Source organism: Alligator sinensis, unplaced genomic scaffold, assembly GCF_000455745.1.
Source record: "Alligator sinensis unplaced genomic scaffold, ASM45574v1 scaffold1164_1, whole genome shotgun sequence".
Taxonomy (NCBI): domain Eukaryota; kingdom Metazoa; phylum Chordata; order Crocodylia; family Alligatoridae; genus Alligator; species Alligator sinensis.
In genome coordinates, this window is record NW_005842225.1 from 601139 (window position 1) to 617707 (window position 16569).

Sequence of the window (16569 nt, forward strand, 5' to 3'; positions counted from 1 at the left end):
TCGCTGCTTCATGGATACGCCCCACACTCCACATAGACAAAAGCAGCATAATTTGAGCACTGCCCCTTGAGCCTTGGGCCATTAATGGTTAACAGCTTGTGCCCAGCCCTGCCACTCACTCACTCATTCATCAGTGCGCATGGCCTTGGGAAGGAAACACTGAATGCAGGAGGCAGCCTCGTGACCACCCTGGGCACCATGAAGCGGCCAGGGCTCCTTCCTGGCCTGGCACAGCCTGGAAGACATCGTCTCCCTCCCACGCAAGCAACAAAATCGTCCCCAAGCCATTGCTGGGCATGCTGTAAATGAAGCAAATCTGGCTGGCACTTAGCTTTGTGCTGGTTCCCACGAGAAGCAAGGAAATGCTGGAAAGACAGCGAAAAGCCCTAATGGAGTCCCAGCAGAGCTCGGCCTGAACCAGCCCTGACAGGCTGCCGGGCTGAGGCAGAACGGTAGGAGCTCAGCCCCAGCCAGGAACCAACCCCTCAGCTTGGCTTGATGTATCTCAAAGTGAGTCCAAGTGCCTCGCTCTGTTCCTGGTGGCTCGTGCGGTGATGCTGTGTGGGTGGGTGCCACGGGGGAACCTGCGTAGACAGATGGAAATCCCAGGCAAAACCGCTGTCCCAGGTGTTTCTGGGCTGCACGGGCTGATGGCCGTGCACAAGCACCAGGGGCTGGCAGGTGTCTGGATGGCAACCCTGAGCCTTCCCAGGGCCTGTCTGTCGCTGGTCACAGCCGTGGTTCTAGACGATCGCTGGTATTGAGCAGGGTAGAGAGTGCATTCCAGTGTTGCCTGCTCCAGGCAGCCCAAAACTATGAGTTGCTTCCAAAAGTCCTGAGATGGGGCACGAAATCCTGGGCTCATCTTACTCCCTTGACCACCCAGGACTCTGAGCCTTGGAGTGTGCTCAGCTTGTCCCTGCTTGGACCTCTAGGCCTAGAAAACGAAGCCAACAGACACAGAGTTTGCAACCTGGCTCCTGGTTCTAGTAGCCGGGGCGCCGGGAGGGGCACCAGTTGTTCTGAAAACTTTGGCAAAACCACAATGCTCCTGGGATCCGGGGAGGGGGGAGCTCACACTGACAACAGGCAGGACAAGACACTTCTATTCAGCTGCAGCCGATGACGGGTCCCTGGGGAAGTTCACTGCAAGGCCAAGCCATGAGATGGCTGGCATCTCATGAGATGGCTGGCATCTCAGTGGCTCCATTCCCTGCTGGCAGGGGAGGTCACCCCCGGCCAAAGCAGAAGCGAGGCCAGGTCAGCTGAAAGGCCGGTAAAAATACCCTGAGAGAAGAAAACAGACTGAAATCCTAGCGAAAAACCCCAGCACCTGGAAGCAGGTCGTGCCTGGGCTAGCTACGTGACTGGAGGCACACCAGTGTCTTAAACACCCTGCAAGCATGGGCTAGGGTTGGCGATCAGCTCACCTGACACCAGGCTGAGCGTGGCAGAGGCAAGCATTCCTGGGCAGTGCCCAGCCAGATGCGATTGGCACATGACTGGTGCTGGTCTCAGAGAGATATGCCATGCCCCCCGCTGTGATGCCTCCTCCCCTAGGAGGGGTCTGCTCCCTCTATTGTCCGTTTCCTATCTGACATGGGTGCCTCACTTCATGTGTTTCTCATACGCTCGAGCTGGGAGCACAGGTCTGGATTCAGGCTGGGCCCCGGGTGCGAAACAAATACCTGGGGTTGGGATAAGAGCCCCTGGGGCTGGGACAAGGGGAGACGGGGCTTGGCTCTGCTCTGTACAGTTCCAGGGCCAGGGGGCCAATTGCAATCTCAGCTCTCCAAGAGGGTGGGGAGGTGGCAGGTGGGGTAGCAGGGCACTTCCCTCTCTGCCACTTGCTTCCCCTTTAGCTGGAATGATTGCTTAAGTGAATGGCACACTTTGGAGTTTGACCGTGGGCCGTGACAGCAAGAACACATTTCTCACCAGAGGAGCCAGGGACACAGAGAGCAGCTAGGGGGTGGGGGAGGCCAATTAGTTTAACTTTGCCCATAAACTTTCCTTCTCATCCCTTGTGACACCGTTCACAGCTTCGCTGGCAAAGCCCAATCCCCTGGCAATATTTAAGCCGTGCTGTCAGCTGGCAGGAGGCTGCTGGTGCCGCGCGCAGGGGAGCAGAATGAGACCTGGCTGGACGCAGTAAGTGCCCTCAGCTTCTACCTTGCGCTTGGGAACTCCGGGGATCCTGGCAGGTTCGGTTCTGCTCTAGGCTTTGCTAGCCCTGTGCAGCCCAGGGAAGGCTTAAAAAATCCTGCGTGAGAAGCCACAGGAACAATACAATCCCCCTGGTGTCGGGGACCACGTGGGCAGCCACCTCGGCTGGGACCATTGATGCAGGGCTGGCTCATTCTGATGCCACGGATGTTGTCCCCTCCAAGCCCCTGCCTAGCGGAGCGCTGCCGCTCGTGCCAAGGGAGCCAAGGGAGACCAGGCTGTGACCTGAATTCACAACACAGGCAAACTTTCCACTGGCCCCAGGCACAGCAAGTGCTGACAATCAGCAGCAGCAGAGCTGCCTATGCCCCTCGTGCCCTGCCAGGCTGGCCAGGGGATCCTGCCAACAGACCAGTACCTGTTTAGCCACAGTCTCCTCTGGGAAGGTAACTCCCTCCTGCTGACGCTGTGCACTGTACAGGTGTTGCAACCTAGACCTGCACACGCTTCAGGAGAGGCAGGAAGCAACCCCAGCGCACAGGGTCCAGCCCTCCACATGGTTGAGTGCCTGCAGCAGGCACTATAGGGCTGTGCGAGGCTTCGGACAGAGCTTCGGATCTGGAGAAGCTTCGGACACTTCGGGGCCCAAAGCAGCACGTCCGGGTCGAAGCGCTGGCCTCATTCGGCTTCCCGAAGCGGTTCGGAGCTCCCGAAGAGCTTCAGAGCCGCCTCGGAGATCCGGCCATAGGGTATAATGGGGAAACAATAAAATATCTATAACTTTGTTTTTTGTCTGATTTGGATGAAATTTTCAGGGGTGGTAGACTCTGCAGAGAGGAGGAAGCCTGCCAAGTTTCAAGATCGGTGCAGGGGTTTGGGGGGAACTGCCCCTCAAGCTGCAGACAAGCAAAACTGGTGCCATGGGCACTGTGGGACTGACTGTGTCTGTGTTGGGGCGGGGAGGGGAGACCCCGCTGCAGGCCTGGCTGCTGGGCTGCTGTGTTCCCGGCTACCAATCGATCGATCATGATTCACTCCGGGACCAGGGACCAGCTCAATACACGAGACCTAGCTACTGCATAACGAGCAGCAATTAGCACCTACGAAACCAGGCTAAGGAGAGGAAAGGATCAATACAGAGGATCAACTGCCCCAAGACAGACACAGTCTTGGCACGAGTTTTGTCTGTCAGCAGCTAGGGGTGCAGAGCCCCAGACTCCCCTGCACTGATCTCCTCCACGGCTGGCAGGCTTTGTGGCCTCAGTAAGAGCCACCAGCCCTGCAGTTTTCACCCCACTGTGGTGTGACACACAGCCGTGACAGAAGTTTGGCTTTCAAGAATTTGGGGTACAGTTCCCCCCCAAGCCCCTGTACCAATCTTCCTGAAACTTGGCAGGTTTCATGCGCTCATCAGAGGCTACCATCCCCGCAAGTTTCATCCAAATCGGACAAGAAATAATGTTACAGATATTTCATTGATTCCCCATTATACCCTATGGCCGGATCTCCGAGGCGGCACCGAAGCTTCGGCCAGATCGAGGCAGAAACCCGGTCCGGAGCTCCAGATCAGATGGCGGCCATCCGAAGTGGCCGGATCCAAAGCCAGATTGGATCACTGCCGACTTGCACAGGCCGAAGGCACTACCTGTCAGCAGAGCTTCGAGGACCAAGCTTTGCTTGGGCCTGGGGCTGTGGCGAGGGGTGGAAGCAGCCGCAGAAATGCCAGGCGCCAGCAGCACCAAGTACAGCGCGTCCAGATGTGCCGCTCCGAGGACAGGCACTGGATCGTAGCTCCCTAGGGGACTCGCCCCCACCTCTTCCAGGGGTACAGTCAAAACTCCCCGATGCAGTGTGCCACAGGGCTGGGCTCCAGACGGGCATTGCAGATGCAGGGGCTGGCCACCCAGCCACCCTGTGCACTGCAAAGCGGGGAAGGCCGTGCTGTCATCCTGGTCCATCTGCAGCGTTGGCTCCACACATGATGGCATTAGATGAGTTCCTGGGAGCCTGCCCTATGCAGGTGCAGGGACAAGCTGTGCCCCACAGGCAAGCTGTGTCTGGCCTGTAGGCTGTCCGGAGCTGGCAGCTGCTGGCCAGAGCTGTTTCCTGGCGATGCTAATTCATCCCATGTTGGCCACCTGGTGAGGCTGGTGATGGAAGTGCAGTAAACACCCATGGAGAAGGGGCTGTCCCAGCTCATGCTTCCTGGAGGGGGCTGGGACATCCTGTGGGAGAACTCGTTTGTCTGCTCCTTGCTCCCGGCTGCTCCGTGCCACTGCCAGAGCAGCAGCAGGCAGACGCCGCCCCGCAGACCTGCAGGAGCAGGGTGCAGCTCAGTCTCAGGTCTCTTGGGGGAGACAGGCTCTCCCACCCCTCCTTCTTTGGGTAGAAGCACGAGGGCTGTGCTGCAAGTGCCCAAGGCACCTGCCTGTCTGCCAGCGAGTGCCAAGGGAGCAAGGAGCAGCAAATGCCCCCACCCTGACCAGGCTGTCACCGAGGCCCTGGAGCCGCCCCCAGCCCAGCCCAGCCCAGCCCCCTGAGGGGCTATGACACAGTGAGTGAGCCGCTGAACCGGAGCCCCGTCCCAGGGAACCACCTCTGTGCACACCAGGGGCAGGAGAGGTAAAGGTTTTTCAGGGCAGCACTGGACAGCGAGATGCTGGTGGGAGCCAGGGGGACCTGGCTCAGTGCCCCCTCTCAAACTGAAGGAGGCACGGTGGTGGGAAGGGGGGGACACTCCCTGGCTGCGGCTGCCGGAGCCACTCACCTGGGACCTGTCCTGCAGCAGGTGTTTCCCTTGGAGACAACGGGTACTGACTCCCAGCCCCCAGACTCTCCCCGAGGGAAGCATCTGTGCCCTAGCTGCACAGGGCACCAGCAGGGCACTTGGGCTGCTCAGCCCAGCCAGTGCCCTGTGTGCCACCCTGCAGCCAGGCTGGGAAGAACAGGCTCATAAAAGAGAACTAACGAAGTTGGCCCCATTTCCCCTTGCTGCAAGTGCCCTGGGGACGCGGGGCCCCGCTCTGCCTGGGGCAGGAAGCCCCTGGTTAGGAGCCAGCAGCACAGCCCTCTGACCCCTCTGCAGGACTCCAGCCGGTCCCTGCACACCCTGCCCAGGCTGTTCTTACATCAGCTGCTCAGGCACGGCAAACCCTGGGACCTCCATGCCCTGCCCAGGGCTGAGGGTTTGTACTCTCTGCTTGGTGCGAGGCTGCCAAGCCTCCACATGCTGGGTGCTATGTGGAGGGGTTGGTTCTCAGAGCCAGGAGTTTGGGCTTGCCAGTGAGGTGATTCGAGCTGGCTCCTCTGGGCCTGGCCCAGCCCTTAAGAGGGTCAAGCAGGAAAATTTCCACTGCTCCCCCCGCACTGCTGGCTTCACTGACCAGACTGCCCGAGCCGCCCTCCTTGGCTCAGTCTCCAGCTGCTCCATGGCAGTGACGGGGATCCCTGGACACAGCTGAATGCAACCGTCTCCCCTGCAGCACTGACCTGAGCAGAATCCCGGCCACAGCCAGGGTGCCCAGGCCCCGCGGGGCACTCAGCACAGAGCTGCGTGCCTCCCGGTAACAGTGAGCCTGCTCTCGCCCAGATAAATGCACCCGGAGGGAAAGGAGTGCCGCCCTGACCAGCAGCCATGGAGAGCCCCCACAGCACTCCACCTGGCACCTCCGTCATGCCCACGTGGGATGCGTTTCCTCAGCACACGCTGGAAGCCGTAGACATCGCTGTCCTTGTCCTGTACTTCCTCTTCGTCCTGGCTGTCGGGCTGTGGGTAAGGCACTGCTTCTGCAGGTCTCCTGGCTGCGCTGGCATAGTCCATCTGTGCCTGGCTCACGTCAGGTCTCCAGCGTGGCTTCAGCCAGCCTGGATAGGAATGGCTGCAGCCCCAGCCACGGCATCCCACAGGCTGCGCTGGAGAAGTCAATGCATGGGGGACTCCAGGGCTGAGAGTCTGGTCCCAACCTGATCAGCGTTACCCAGGATGCAGTGGATGTCAGAAGACATGTTGCTTTGTACCATCATTGGCTCACGCTCCTCATGGATCTGGAGCAAGCCTGTTGGCAACAGGGCACTGGTCTTGCAGGGTGCTAGGGCCACGTGCACGGGGGTCTGACGTTCTTGCCCTGTCTTTCCTCCCCAGTCCATGTGGAAGACCCAGAGGAACACGGTGAAGGGCTACTTCCTGGCTGGTGGGGACATGGTGTGGTGGCCCGTAAGTGTTGCCTGGGTGGTGCTTGCGTCCTGTGGGATCCCTCTGCTGAGAGGATGCCAGCGTATTGCAGACCCAAGGATCAGAGTGTGCCGCTTGCTTCCCTGGTGCTCAGCTCCCTGGCTAGGCTCAGCGCTTTCCTCCAGTCTTGAGCTGGAATTTGCAAAGCCTGGGGTGGACGGGTCTCTGGGAGGGAACACCCAGCTGGTGCCCTGGCATCCTGGGCTGCTCCGCCCATTCCCACAGGGCCCCTTTGCTTGTCTGAGGGGCTCCCAGCGCGGAGGCAAGGACGGTGATGCCCCGGTGGCAGGCAGGAGGAAACTCCAGGCCTGTTTCTGTCCCTGTGAAAGACGGAAGCAGAAAACGCCCTGCTGACGGGAACACCCTGCTGAATCAGAAGCAGGGAGCTCTGGAGCAAATCTTGGGATGAGCAACAGGCCCTGAGGGAAGGAAGGATGCTGGGCAGAGGTGCCCGGGAGAGTAAAGCAGGCAGGGAAGAGGGGAGGAAAGGCAGCAAGGGACAACAGGATTTCACTACCTTGGGCAGCAGGAAGGTGAAGCCCGGGCCCTGGAGCTGGCATGATTGCGCGAGTGGTTTGGATGAGGCTTACCCAAGGGTCACCCCTTGGTCTGAGGCCTATTCCCCTTGGAAGACATGGTCCTGACTCCCTCTTCCCCTGCAGGTGGGTGCCTCCCTGTTTGCCAGCAACGTGGGCAGTGGGCATTTCATTGGCCTGGCAGGATCGGGGGCAGCCTCGGGTATCGCTGCTACAGCCTACGAGTGGAACGTGAGTGCAGCCGTGGCTCTCGGGAGCGTGGGGTCCCATCTAGATCCTGCCAGGTGGCACCACCGAGCCGCTCTCCACCCCTCTGCTGGAGGATGCTCTGCTCGTGCTGTCTGAGGATGAGGCATGAAGAAGCTGGGAGGTGTGGGTCCATCGGGCTGCGCTCTGAGTTAGGGTCCTGCCCGGCTGTACTGTGCTTCCAAAGCAGCTCAGATCAATACACTCCTGCTGCACAGGCTGTGGTGGCGGCAGTGCTGTCTTGTCACTGTGCTGGATCCAACAGTTCCTCCCCTGGTCTGGAGTCCAGTCCCCAACTCCAGATGCCCAGAGCCCTCCAGGAGAAGCTGGAGAACCGTGGCCAGGTGCTGGCTCCATGGAGCCTCTGTGACAGCTGGGCAGAGGCCCAGACACACGTGTGAGAAGGAGCCATCTGACCCCAGCAGTGCCAGCCCCTCTGACCTGCATCTCCCCTTCCTTCACAGGGCATGTTCTGTGTCTTGGTGCTGGCCTGGCTATTCCTTCCGATTTACATAGCAGCAGGGGTGAGTATACAGCTGGGCTGGGTGCAGCAGTTGCCTTTGCAACCCTCTTGTTCAGTGCACAGATTCAGTTAGGAAGGCCTGTGCTTCAGGCAAAGCTCCTGCAGAAGCTGTGTCCCCTTCACTCACTCATGGGTCTGCTCTGCTCACCCAGTGGCAGTCAGCAGGTCATATCCAGGGGCTCTCCCTAGGGAGGGGAGTCAGGAAACTCCTTGCAGGAAGCTGGGACTGCCCAGGTAAGAGGGGGGATGAGGAAGGGGTGGCCTGGCCCTTGCCTGGATCCCTGGACGCTATGTTTCCCTGCCAAAATTAAGTGCTCCCCCTTGGGAACAGACACCTGAGCTCAGGGGAAGTGGCACATCCCTGACACAGGAATGGAAGGAGGAATTGCAGGGTGCTTGAGACAGACATGGCCAAGCCACTGGCACAAATGGTTTTACCAGTACAGGTGATCACCTGGGTAGCAAAGCCAGAGCTCTGGGGCTCAGCACTCCTGGCCAGGGGGCTCACAGAGCCCAGAGGAAGCAGAGGATAGAGCAGGCAGAGCTCTCACAGCACTGGAGGGGAAGCGGGCACTGTTATTGCCATCTGCAAGTAGCTGCATTGGCCCATGTGCCAGACCCGAGTGGCAAGACACCAGTGCTGTTCAGTGCCCAAGAGACCATGATACTGAGGCACATGCAGCCCAATGCCAACAAAGCCACCAGCTGGGACCCTCTGCCCAGCCTCTGCCACTGAGAGAGCTGCCGCACGGCCCCTCCTCTGGCAGTCTCTCCATCCACACAGGTCACCACCATGCCCGAGTACTTGAGGCGCCGCTTCGGAGGCAAAAGGATCCAGATCTTCCTGGCAGTTCTCTACTTGTTCATCTACATCTTCACCAAGATCTCTGTAAGTGAGGGTAGGGGAAGGCAGCTGAGGCAAATGGTCTTGGGAGGTGGCTGTTGGCACTGAGAAATACAGGTGGGGCTTGGCCCTGGAGACATCCTGCAAGGAGGGCAGCGAAAGCTCCCGAGGGGGCACAGGAGGGAGCAGTAGGATGTGCTGCAGGAGCAGGGGAGCATGGTGAGAATGGCTCACACCTCTCTAGTTCCCGTGAATGTCTGGTGTTCAATCCCTGCACCAGGGTAACATGCCCAGGTCCTGGCACGTTCAGACGCGACCCCGGTGTCAGCAGGATAGACGGGAAGGTGCGAGCCAGGAGCCTGCTGTCTCCAGTGATTTACTGCTCTCAGGACTGTCAATAAATAATTTAATCAACCCTTGTGCAACACCTTGCTGGCTACTAATTAACTACCCCATGGGCGGGGGTTGGACCAAATGAGAAAACTCCGGCAGGTATTTGTCCTCTGAGTCCAGGGCCCAGCTGTGCCTGGCTGCACCCTTGAAGCTGACCATGGATGGGGGCAGGTGGGAGAGGTAGCAGGGGGAGAAGGTGAGGCCGCACTGGAGAGAGATGTGCCCCAGGGAAAGCTGCTCTGAAAATTGATGGAAAAGAGGCAGCCAGAAGGGAGTAAAAAGGCAGGCAGCTTGGCACCCACTGCACCCCGCTGGGCTCACTTGTGATGACACCCACTCTCTCTGCCATTAGGTGGACATGTATGCGGGGGCCCTGTTCATCCAGCAGGCGCTGCACTGGGACCTCTACGTGGCAGTCACGGGTCTGCTGGCCATCACAGCAGTGTACACGGTAGCAGGTGCGTCTCCACACCGCAGACCCCAGACAGGACATAGCACCGCGCCACAGCCCCCCTCCTTGCCCAGGTGCACAGGATGCCCCGTGCTGGCACCGTGCTTGCTTGGCTCTCTGCATGTCTCACTGTTGATCGTGCCAGAGCTAATGAAAGGTGCTTGCCCTTTCCAGCAGCCAAGCCAGGCAAAGCCCCAAAAGAGGATAGAGCATGTGAGCATGTGCCAGTATCATCCCTTGGTGCCCAAATGGGCTGCCCAAGGCTGCCTCTTTCAGTTCAGCCCATGAGCAATTTCAGGCAAATGTCCCCAGGGAGCTGGTCTCGGTGCTCCCACTACAGTCAGAACAAGCCACATCTTTGAGGCATGTCACGCCAAGCCTGGGGGCTGGAGAGCTTGGCAGCCCCCTTTGGCAGTGCAGGAGCCGTCACTGCTCAAAACAGCCCCATCCCCCATGACTCATCTCTTCTGCTCTCCCATCAGGTGGCCTGGCAGCTGTGATCTACACGGACGCCCTGCAGACCTTCATCATGCTGATCGGGGCGCTAACGCTCATGGGTTTCAGTGAGTATGCGCCAGGGAGCCGGGAGGGCCTCCACCTGACAATGCCCGGGCTCCCAGCCTGAACCTGGGCAAACAGAGCAGAGCAACCCGCTTCATTGGTTCTGATATTCTCAGGAGAACAGCTGGGCTTGCCAGTCATACCGTGATCGTTCCCAGTGGGGGAAAAATGCATAGGTGCTCCATGAAAATATTAAAAGGAAAGCTGTGGTCTTCACCTGAAAATACCATACCAATACCATACCAGAGCCATCCAAACCTCTCGACCAGTAACTAATGACATATAAACTGTGATTGCCAGTCTGGGTCCAATTCCACTAACATACCTGGGGAGGCAGGTAGTCATGGTAGTCTGAAGTCAGGCTGAAGGCAGGGCAGGGTTGCACCATAAAGACTAGCTTGTTCTGCAAGGCACAAGCTTTTGTGGGCAATGCAGCATCTGCTTCCTGTGCCCTCTTTTAGGCTTTGCTAAGGTTGGTGGGATTGAAGCTCTGCAAGCCAAATACTTCAGTGCCATTGCCATCAGCCACAAGGCAAACAGCAGCTGTGGCTTGCCGCGAGACGATGCCTTCCATATTTTCCGAGACCCTGTCACCTCTGACCTCCCCTGGCCGGGCGTTCTGGTTGGAATGACCATCCCGTCCCTTTGGTACTGGTGTACAGATCAGGTAGGTCACGGCTTGTTGGATAATATAACCTTTAGATATGCTGTGAGGCCAGCCAAGATTCAGAACAGCCCCAGGCTTGGGACAGAGCCCAGGTTGACTGGGAATCTGGTGGCTTCAAACCCAAATCCGGAGCCACTGACCCCCCAGCAGCATGTAGCCGACTGCTTTCGGACCGTCAGAACACAGGAGTGAAATGTGCACCACACGAACCCACATGGCCCACATGGGGCTGGCGTGAACCCACATGGCCTCACATCCTTCTCTCTGCTTAATGATACTAATGGCCTGATTGCTCATTATCTCCTGCCACTGACAGCCAGATCGTCTTGGGCTCCCAGAGCCAGGGGGCAGCCGGACACAGAAACCCACATCCTGCCACCTTGTTACTCTTTCCACTTGCCACCAGACGCTGAACAAAACTGTCCTCCTGATTCATAGGTCATCGTCCAAAGGTCCCTGGCTGCTAAGAACCTCTCTCATGCCAAAGGAGGCTCACTGATGACCTCCTACCTGAAGATCTTGCCCCTCTTCATGATGGTGATGCCAGGCATGATCAGCCGGATCCTCTTCCCAGGTAAGAGCTGAGGGAGATGTGTCCAGGTCTGTCATCATGGACTGCAGTGGCTACGCGGCACCCAGGGGACAGGCCCTGCAGAACAAACAAAAAGGCTATGATGGCTCAAGTGCCAGGAGCAGAAGGGTGCTATTCACCCCAGAGATTTCCTTACAGGTCACAGACCTGGTCATATCCTCATGCATTCAAATATGGGAAGCTTGGAGTGGATGGCAGTAACTATTTTTTCCTTCTAGTGGATTTGTTAGTCTGCTCCTCACTTGCTCCTGGGAACCAGACCCCTTCCTTACCGAGGCATGTCTCAAGCCACCGGGGCTCCCTGTACTAACTCAGCTCCCGATGCTGCTCTCTTTGGGCCTGGAGCCCAGGTCTGCAGCACTGAGGAAAGAGACAGCCTTGGGCCACTAGTCCCCTGACGGTGCCCAGGGCCTGGCTACACACAGGCCTGCCCTTGTCAGCACGTGCCATTCACTTCAGGCAAGACAGCGGTCACAGGGAAGGAGACAGGGCATGAGGCAAGCCGCCTGTGCAGCACATTTTGGATGAGGGCTGTTCCTCAGCCCCTGGGAGCTGAGGAAGGGGAATGCCCAGTGCTCCACGTGCTCCTCTACCCAGAAGGGCAGGCCCGCACCATCCTCTGCTTATCACTTGGCAGGACTCGTTCCTCACAGCTCCTGATTGCTGTCCCCTCCCCAATCTCTCATAGATCTGGTGGCTTGTGCAGATCCAGAGGTCTGCAAGCAAATCTGTGGCAACCCATCCGGCTGCTCTGACATCGCCTACCCCAAGCTGGTCATCGAGCTCCTGCCCCTAGGTAAGAAGCTTGCTCACGAGGACGGACAGGTGTGAAGCTAGGCCTACGGCACCAATGTCATGGCGAGGGGAGTTGGCCACCGAGAGGCCGATCAGGGGCTGTCGGGGACTCTCCAGCACAGGTGATTTCTAAGCCAAGACGAGATGTTATAAAGGAGGTCATGGTACAAACAGGCGTTACCCCGGTGGCTCCTGCATCTGGTATTGTACAGATGCTTTGACCTGATGGTCCCAGGAGCCCCTGCCAGCCCTGTCCATTATCCTCCTGTTGGGGAGCCTGGTTCCAGCACATGGACAGCGTGTGTATGCCGCTGGGCATGACTGGTTCCCTAGAGGGCGAGGGCCATGGCTGTGACCATCACCATAGTGTCTGGGTGTTTGGAGCCTCCAGGGAGCACAATCACTGTCCACACAGGAGTGGGCAGACGGGGCCTGTCCCCTACTTGTAGCTCACGTGCCTCTCAGTCACCCAGCAGGCAGGGCAGAGGAAAGCCTGTGCCCCCCTGGAGGGGACTAGGGCAGCCATAAGGGTAGAGAGGGATACGTTTTTTTGGGCTGGGGGGCCGGTGGCTGCCCAGGGCACTGGAGGCTGCCGCCTGCAGCACAAAGGGTCGAGCTCAGGAGCGTGCAGCAGTTGGCTGTCAGAGGAGCCTGTCCCCCGAGAGGGAAGCTGGGCTCAGGCTGCTTTCCATGGGCAGCAATGAGACAGCTGCCCCTACCTTGGTCTGTAGGGCTCCGGGGCCTGATGATGTCAGTGATGATCGCGGCCCTCATGTCCTCCCTGACGTCCATCTTCAACAGTGCCAGCACCATCTTCACCATCGACCTGTGGCGCCACTTCCGGCCCCGCTCCTCGGAGTGGGAGCTCATGGTTGTCGGCAGGTAGGGCCCAGTGCAGCCCAGCAGGCTGTGGGGTGGGCAAGTGGGGCTGGGGCCTGGAGAGGTTCCCATGGCTCCCGTCTGTCCTGGTGGGACCTAGAAACAAAGGGGAGCAGACTCAGGCCCTTCTGGCTCAGGGCACGCTCTGCTGAACAGCCACAGTCACGAGCTCCTTCCAAGGGTCTTGGGCAGGAATCTGGCCCCATCGACTGATGTCAGACATGGCAGAGCTGAGGCGTGGTGAGGTCACAGCACCGGCACAGACCACGTAGAGGTGGCATCTGTGAGAGGCTGGACTTGGCTGAGAAAGGAGAGGAAATGAGCCAGATAGCCCATGGACCAGATGACCAAGAGCTGAGCCCTGGAGAGCACCATCGTGCTAAGATGGGGCGGAGGGGGAACTGCTCAAGCAGCGGCTGGAGGAGAAGGGGCAGTGACTGGCTTTCCTGGGCAGGGTGTTTGTGCTGCTGCTTGTCGTGGTCTCCATCCTGTGGATCCCGCTGGTGCAGGCCAGCCAAGGGGGGCAGCTCTTCATCTACATCCAGTCCATCAGCTCCTACCTGCAGCCCCCAGTGGCCATGGTTTTCATCCTGGGCTGCTTCTGGAAGAGGACAAATGAGAAGGTATTACCCCAGTGCCCTGTGGTGTGTGCTGGCAGCTCAGCTTAGCCTCCCTCAGAGTAGCCAGAGGGGCAGGGGCTTGGTGCACCCACAGCACAGCACCTGCAGTATGACAGTGCCTACCTGCACCACCTGGGGAGCTGGGGAAGGCCTTACCCTGATGGGTGGTGCCAGGAAGCGCACCCACCCTGCGCCACTGCCCTGCTCCTCCTGGGCACCCAATGAGATGGCAGCATGAGGGGATAGAGCCTCTGCCTGGTTCCTCTCCATCAGCAGGACACTGGCTGGGGTAGGGCAGATGTGTGCGCACAACACCAGCACGAGGAGGAAGACATAGTGGTTGGGCCAACCAGGCTCCCTTCCCTTCCCACCTGGACAGAGCAGCTAGGAAGGTGCTGGGCCTGGGCACTGTGCACAGACAGCATGCCAACACGTGCTTCCTGTTCCCACGATCTTTGCTCCCCAGGGCGCGTTCTGGGGCCTGGTGGTGGGGCTGCTGCTGGGCCTCATTCGGATGGTGCTGGACTTCATCTACCCCCAGCCGCAGTGCAGCCAGCCGGACACCAGACCGGCTGTGGTGAAATACGTGCACTACCTCTACTTCTCCATGATCCTCGCTGCCATCACCACCATCACGGCCACGGTCGTGAGCCTGCTCACAGACCCCCCTTCCGAGGAAATGGTGCGTCACCCCCCGTAGGTTCCTTTCGCTCCTCTCTCACAGTTGTGTGGGAATGTCCCAGGTCACACGCGTGTCAGCAATGCAGGACGGGAGTCTTCACGCATCCTTTGCATGTGGGAACACCATGATACCACAACAGGGCCGTGGTCCGGACAGCCTCCCTGTCCTGTGAAGTCACAGCCCCAACACGTCTCACTTCATCTGTGACGGATCTGCCCCTTCCCCCAAATAGTTTAGGCATTGGGTGTCTCCTTGATGAGCTCCTGGCTGGTTCCTCGCAGAACCGCTTGGCTAGATCCCACACATAACCCATCCTGCTTGATACAGGTCAAATCTCACCAGGCAAAGAGGCACCTGCCTCCACCAGGGACTGGCCCTGCATCACGGTGCCATAGCCCAGATAATGCAAAAGGAAGAGCCCTGCAGAACTGGGCACAGGTTGCAGGCCTGGGGGAATGGGGTCACCTGCCACGGGAGGTTATCCCATGGGAGCAGAGCTGTGGCACTAATAATTGTCCCTGTGGTTACTGATGTTAGCAGCTCTGAGAGCGCGGCTTGGGTGTCAGACCAGAACTCAGCCCTGAGACTTCCTAAACGGTGCCGCCCCTCTGAGCTGATGCATCCCCTTAAAACCACGTTCTATAACACCCCTCTTCCTGCCACCAGATCAGTCGTCTTACCTGGTCCACCCGCTGGGATCCACCACCCACAAAAGCTGCAGCTGGTGGCTCTTTTCCTGATGCTGTAAGTGGAGGAGGCAAAGCTGAGCGTCCGGCCGTCCCGATGGATTTCAGCATCGCTTCTGAAAGCATTCCCAACGACAACACAAGTGAGTGCCCCACTGCTCCCCACAGCAGCCACTGCAGTTAAACCCAACCCTGGGCACTTCAGAAAGGCAGGAAGCATTAAATGACTCCTGTGGTATCTTTCAGCTTGCTTGTCTCCAGGATACTAAAAGCCTTTTACCTGCTAAGACTGTAGATCGGGGGTTTGTTTCACCTACACCTCTTGATAGCATGGCACGTGCTTGCTATCAAACAGGGAGCTGGACAGGGACAGGGCACTGAAAATGGTGTGCACCAGTGTTAGGGGTTGAACTGCCCATGGGATGGGAGAGCTGAAAACCAGGAGCAAAACTGCAAGCATTTTCCTGAAAGCCCACTTCTCATCCAGTGGTAGCTTCAGACCAGCTCTTGCATCAGGGAAAGCAGAGAAGTCCGAGCTGCGCTCTCAGGGGGCAACGAAGGAGGGCTCGCCATTTTTGTTGGCATGTTTTCCTTGCCTGCGTTGGGCTCAGACACGTCACCCAAGCTTGCATTTCTCACACTTTAGAGATGATGACCGTCACAGGTGTGGAAAGCCTGGGCTCGTTTCAGTAGCTTTCCAGCCTTTGTGGCTGCAGGTTCCTTTACATGCAACAAAAGCAGCAGGAAGAGGGGCAAGGAGTTAGCACAGAGAGCACTGAGGGGGCCGACTTGCTGCAACTGGCATTCCAGCTCCCTCCCGTGTGCTGGGCCCCAGCATTCCCTGCTTGTCCTCCAGCTGCACGTCCTCCCCTGTAACAGGGCTCGGGGAACCTGCAGCCACAAGCCTGGGGCTTGGAGTGGGCAGAGCGCTAGTCCAGGAGAGGTGAAAGCACGTGCAGAGCAATGGGAACTGACGGGCACCAGCTGATACGGGTGATGGGTAGTGTCCTGTGAAACACTGGGGCTGCAGGTGTTGAACTTAGACCTCCAGGGCAGGAACAGGACCGCAGGGATAAGCAGAACCCCCTAGAGGAGTCCCCTAGATCTCGGTGGCTCACACGTTCCTCACATGAGGAGCTGCAGCCTGGGTGTGTACGTGGCAGTGTTAAAGTGACGTGTTCAGGAGTGCTGGTGTTCAAGGCTCGTCCCCCACACGGACTTCGTGCCTCACTGTTTGCTATCGCTCTAGGCGCTGCCCGCACCAAAAGGCACTCCAAGGCGATGAGGATCTTCCTGTGGCTCTGTGGGATGGAGAGCCCACACGAGCGCTCCCCCGAGGACGCAGCTCCCACCAAGCCCGAGCCGGTTGCGGCTGTCCTGCACGAGGACCCGCTGGTGAAACACGTCCTGAACGTGAACCTGATCCTCTGCACGTGCGCCGGGATCTTTCTCTGGGGCTACTATGCCTAGCGCTTCGCCACAGGACGCCAGGGACACCGTCACCTAATCCCAGGCCTTCCTGTTTAGATGGGTGTAAATAGTAATAATTATTAACGAAGAGGTGACGCAGTCTGTGATCCTTCCTGGCGTGCTGTGGGGGGGCACCCAGAGCCTTGCCTCCGCGCCGGACAAAGGGCTGGGGCCCACCTCTGGGTGCAGGGTGCCTTCTCGCCCGGGCACGCGGCTGCTGCGCACGT

General features: G+C 58.7%; 1 protein-coding gene and 2 long non-coding RNA genes across 9 annotated transcripts in view; 1 reads left to right on the forward strand and 2 right to left on the reverse strand.

The window, feature by feature from the left end:
• LOC112550856 overlaps positions 1–12861 on the reverse strand; it is a 28055-nt gene extending 15194 nt beyond the window's left edge. The window contains exons 1-2 of the long non-coding RNA XR_003094905.1: positions 12725–12861; positions 11129–11267 (exon numbers count right to left, since the gene is read on the reverse strand). This is a non-coding gene — a long non-coding RNA (uncharacterized LOC112550856). The remainder of the gene's footprint in view (positions 1–11128; positions 11268–12724) is intronic.
• SLC5A11 (solute carrier family 5 member 11) lies at positions 154–16551 on the forward strand. Of its 7 annotated transcripts, none has more exons than XM_025208285.1 (17): positions 154–510; positions 2043–2151; positions 5756–5938; positions 6308–6379; positions 7060–7164; positions 7644–7703; positions 8487–8591; positions 9292–9397; positions 9873–9953; positions 10413–10618; positions 11057–11192; positions 11899–12006; positions 12737–12887; positions 13339–13507; positions 13971–14186; positions 14853–15015; positions 16122–16551. In XM_025208285.1, the coding sequence occupies exons 3-17, from the start codon at positions 5801–5803 to the stop codon at positions 16340–16342; spliced, it is 2037 nt and encodes a 678-aa protein (XP_025064070.1). In that variant the 5' UTR covers positions 154–510; positions 2043–2151; positions 5756–5800; the 3' UTR covers positions 16343–16551. The 7 variants fall into 7 exon arrangements, with proteins under 7 accessions (XP_025064070.1, XP_025064071.1, XP_025064075.1 ...); XM_025208286.1 differs by having other exon boundaries at positions 154–452; XM_025208290.1 differs by lacking the exon at positions 5756–5938.
• Positions 13351–15004, reverse strand: LOC102383054. The gene is made up of 3 exons (XR_003094904.1): positions 14867–15004; positions 14100–14352; positions 13351–13485 (listed from the first exon to the last, which is right to left on the reverse strand). It is a non-coding gene; the product is annotated as an uncharacterized LOC102383054 (long non-coding RNA).
• Positions 16552–16569: the final 18 nt, after the last annotated feature.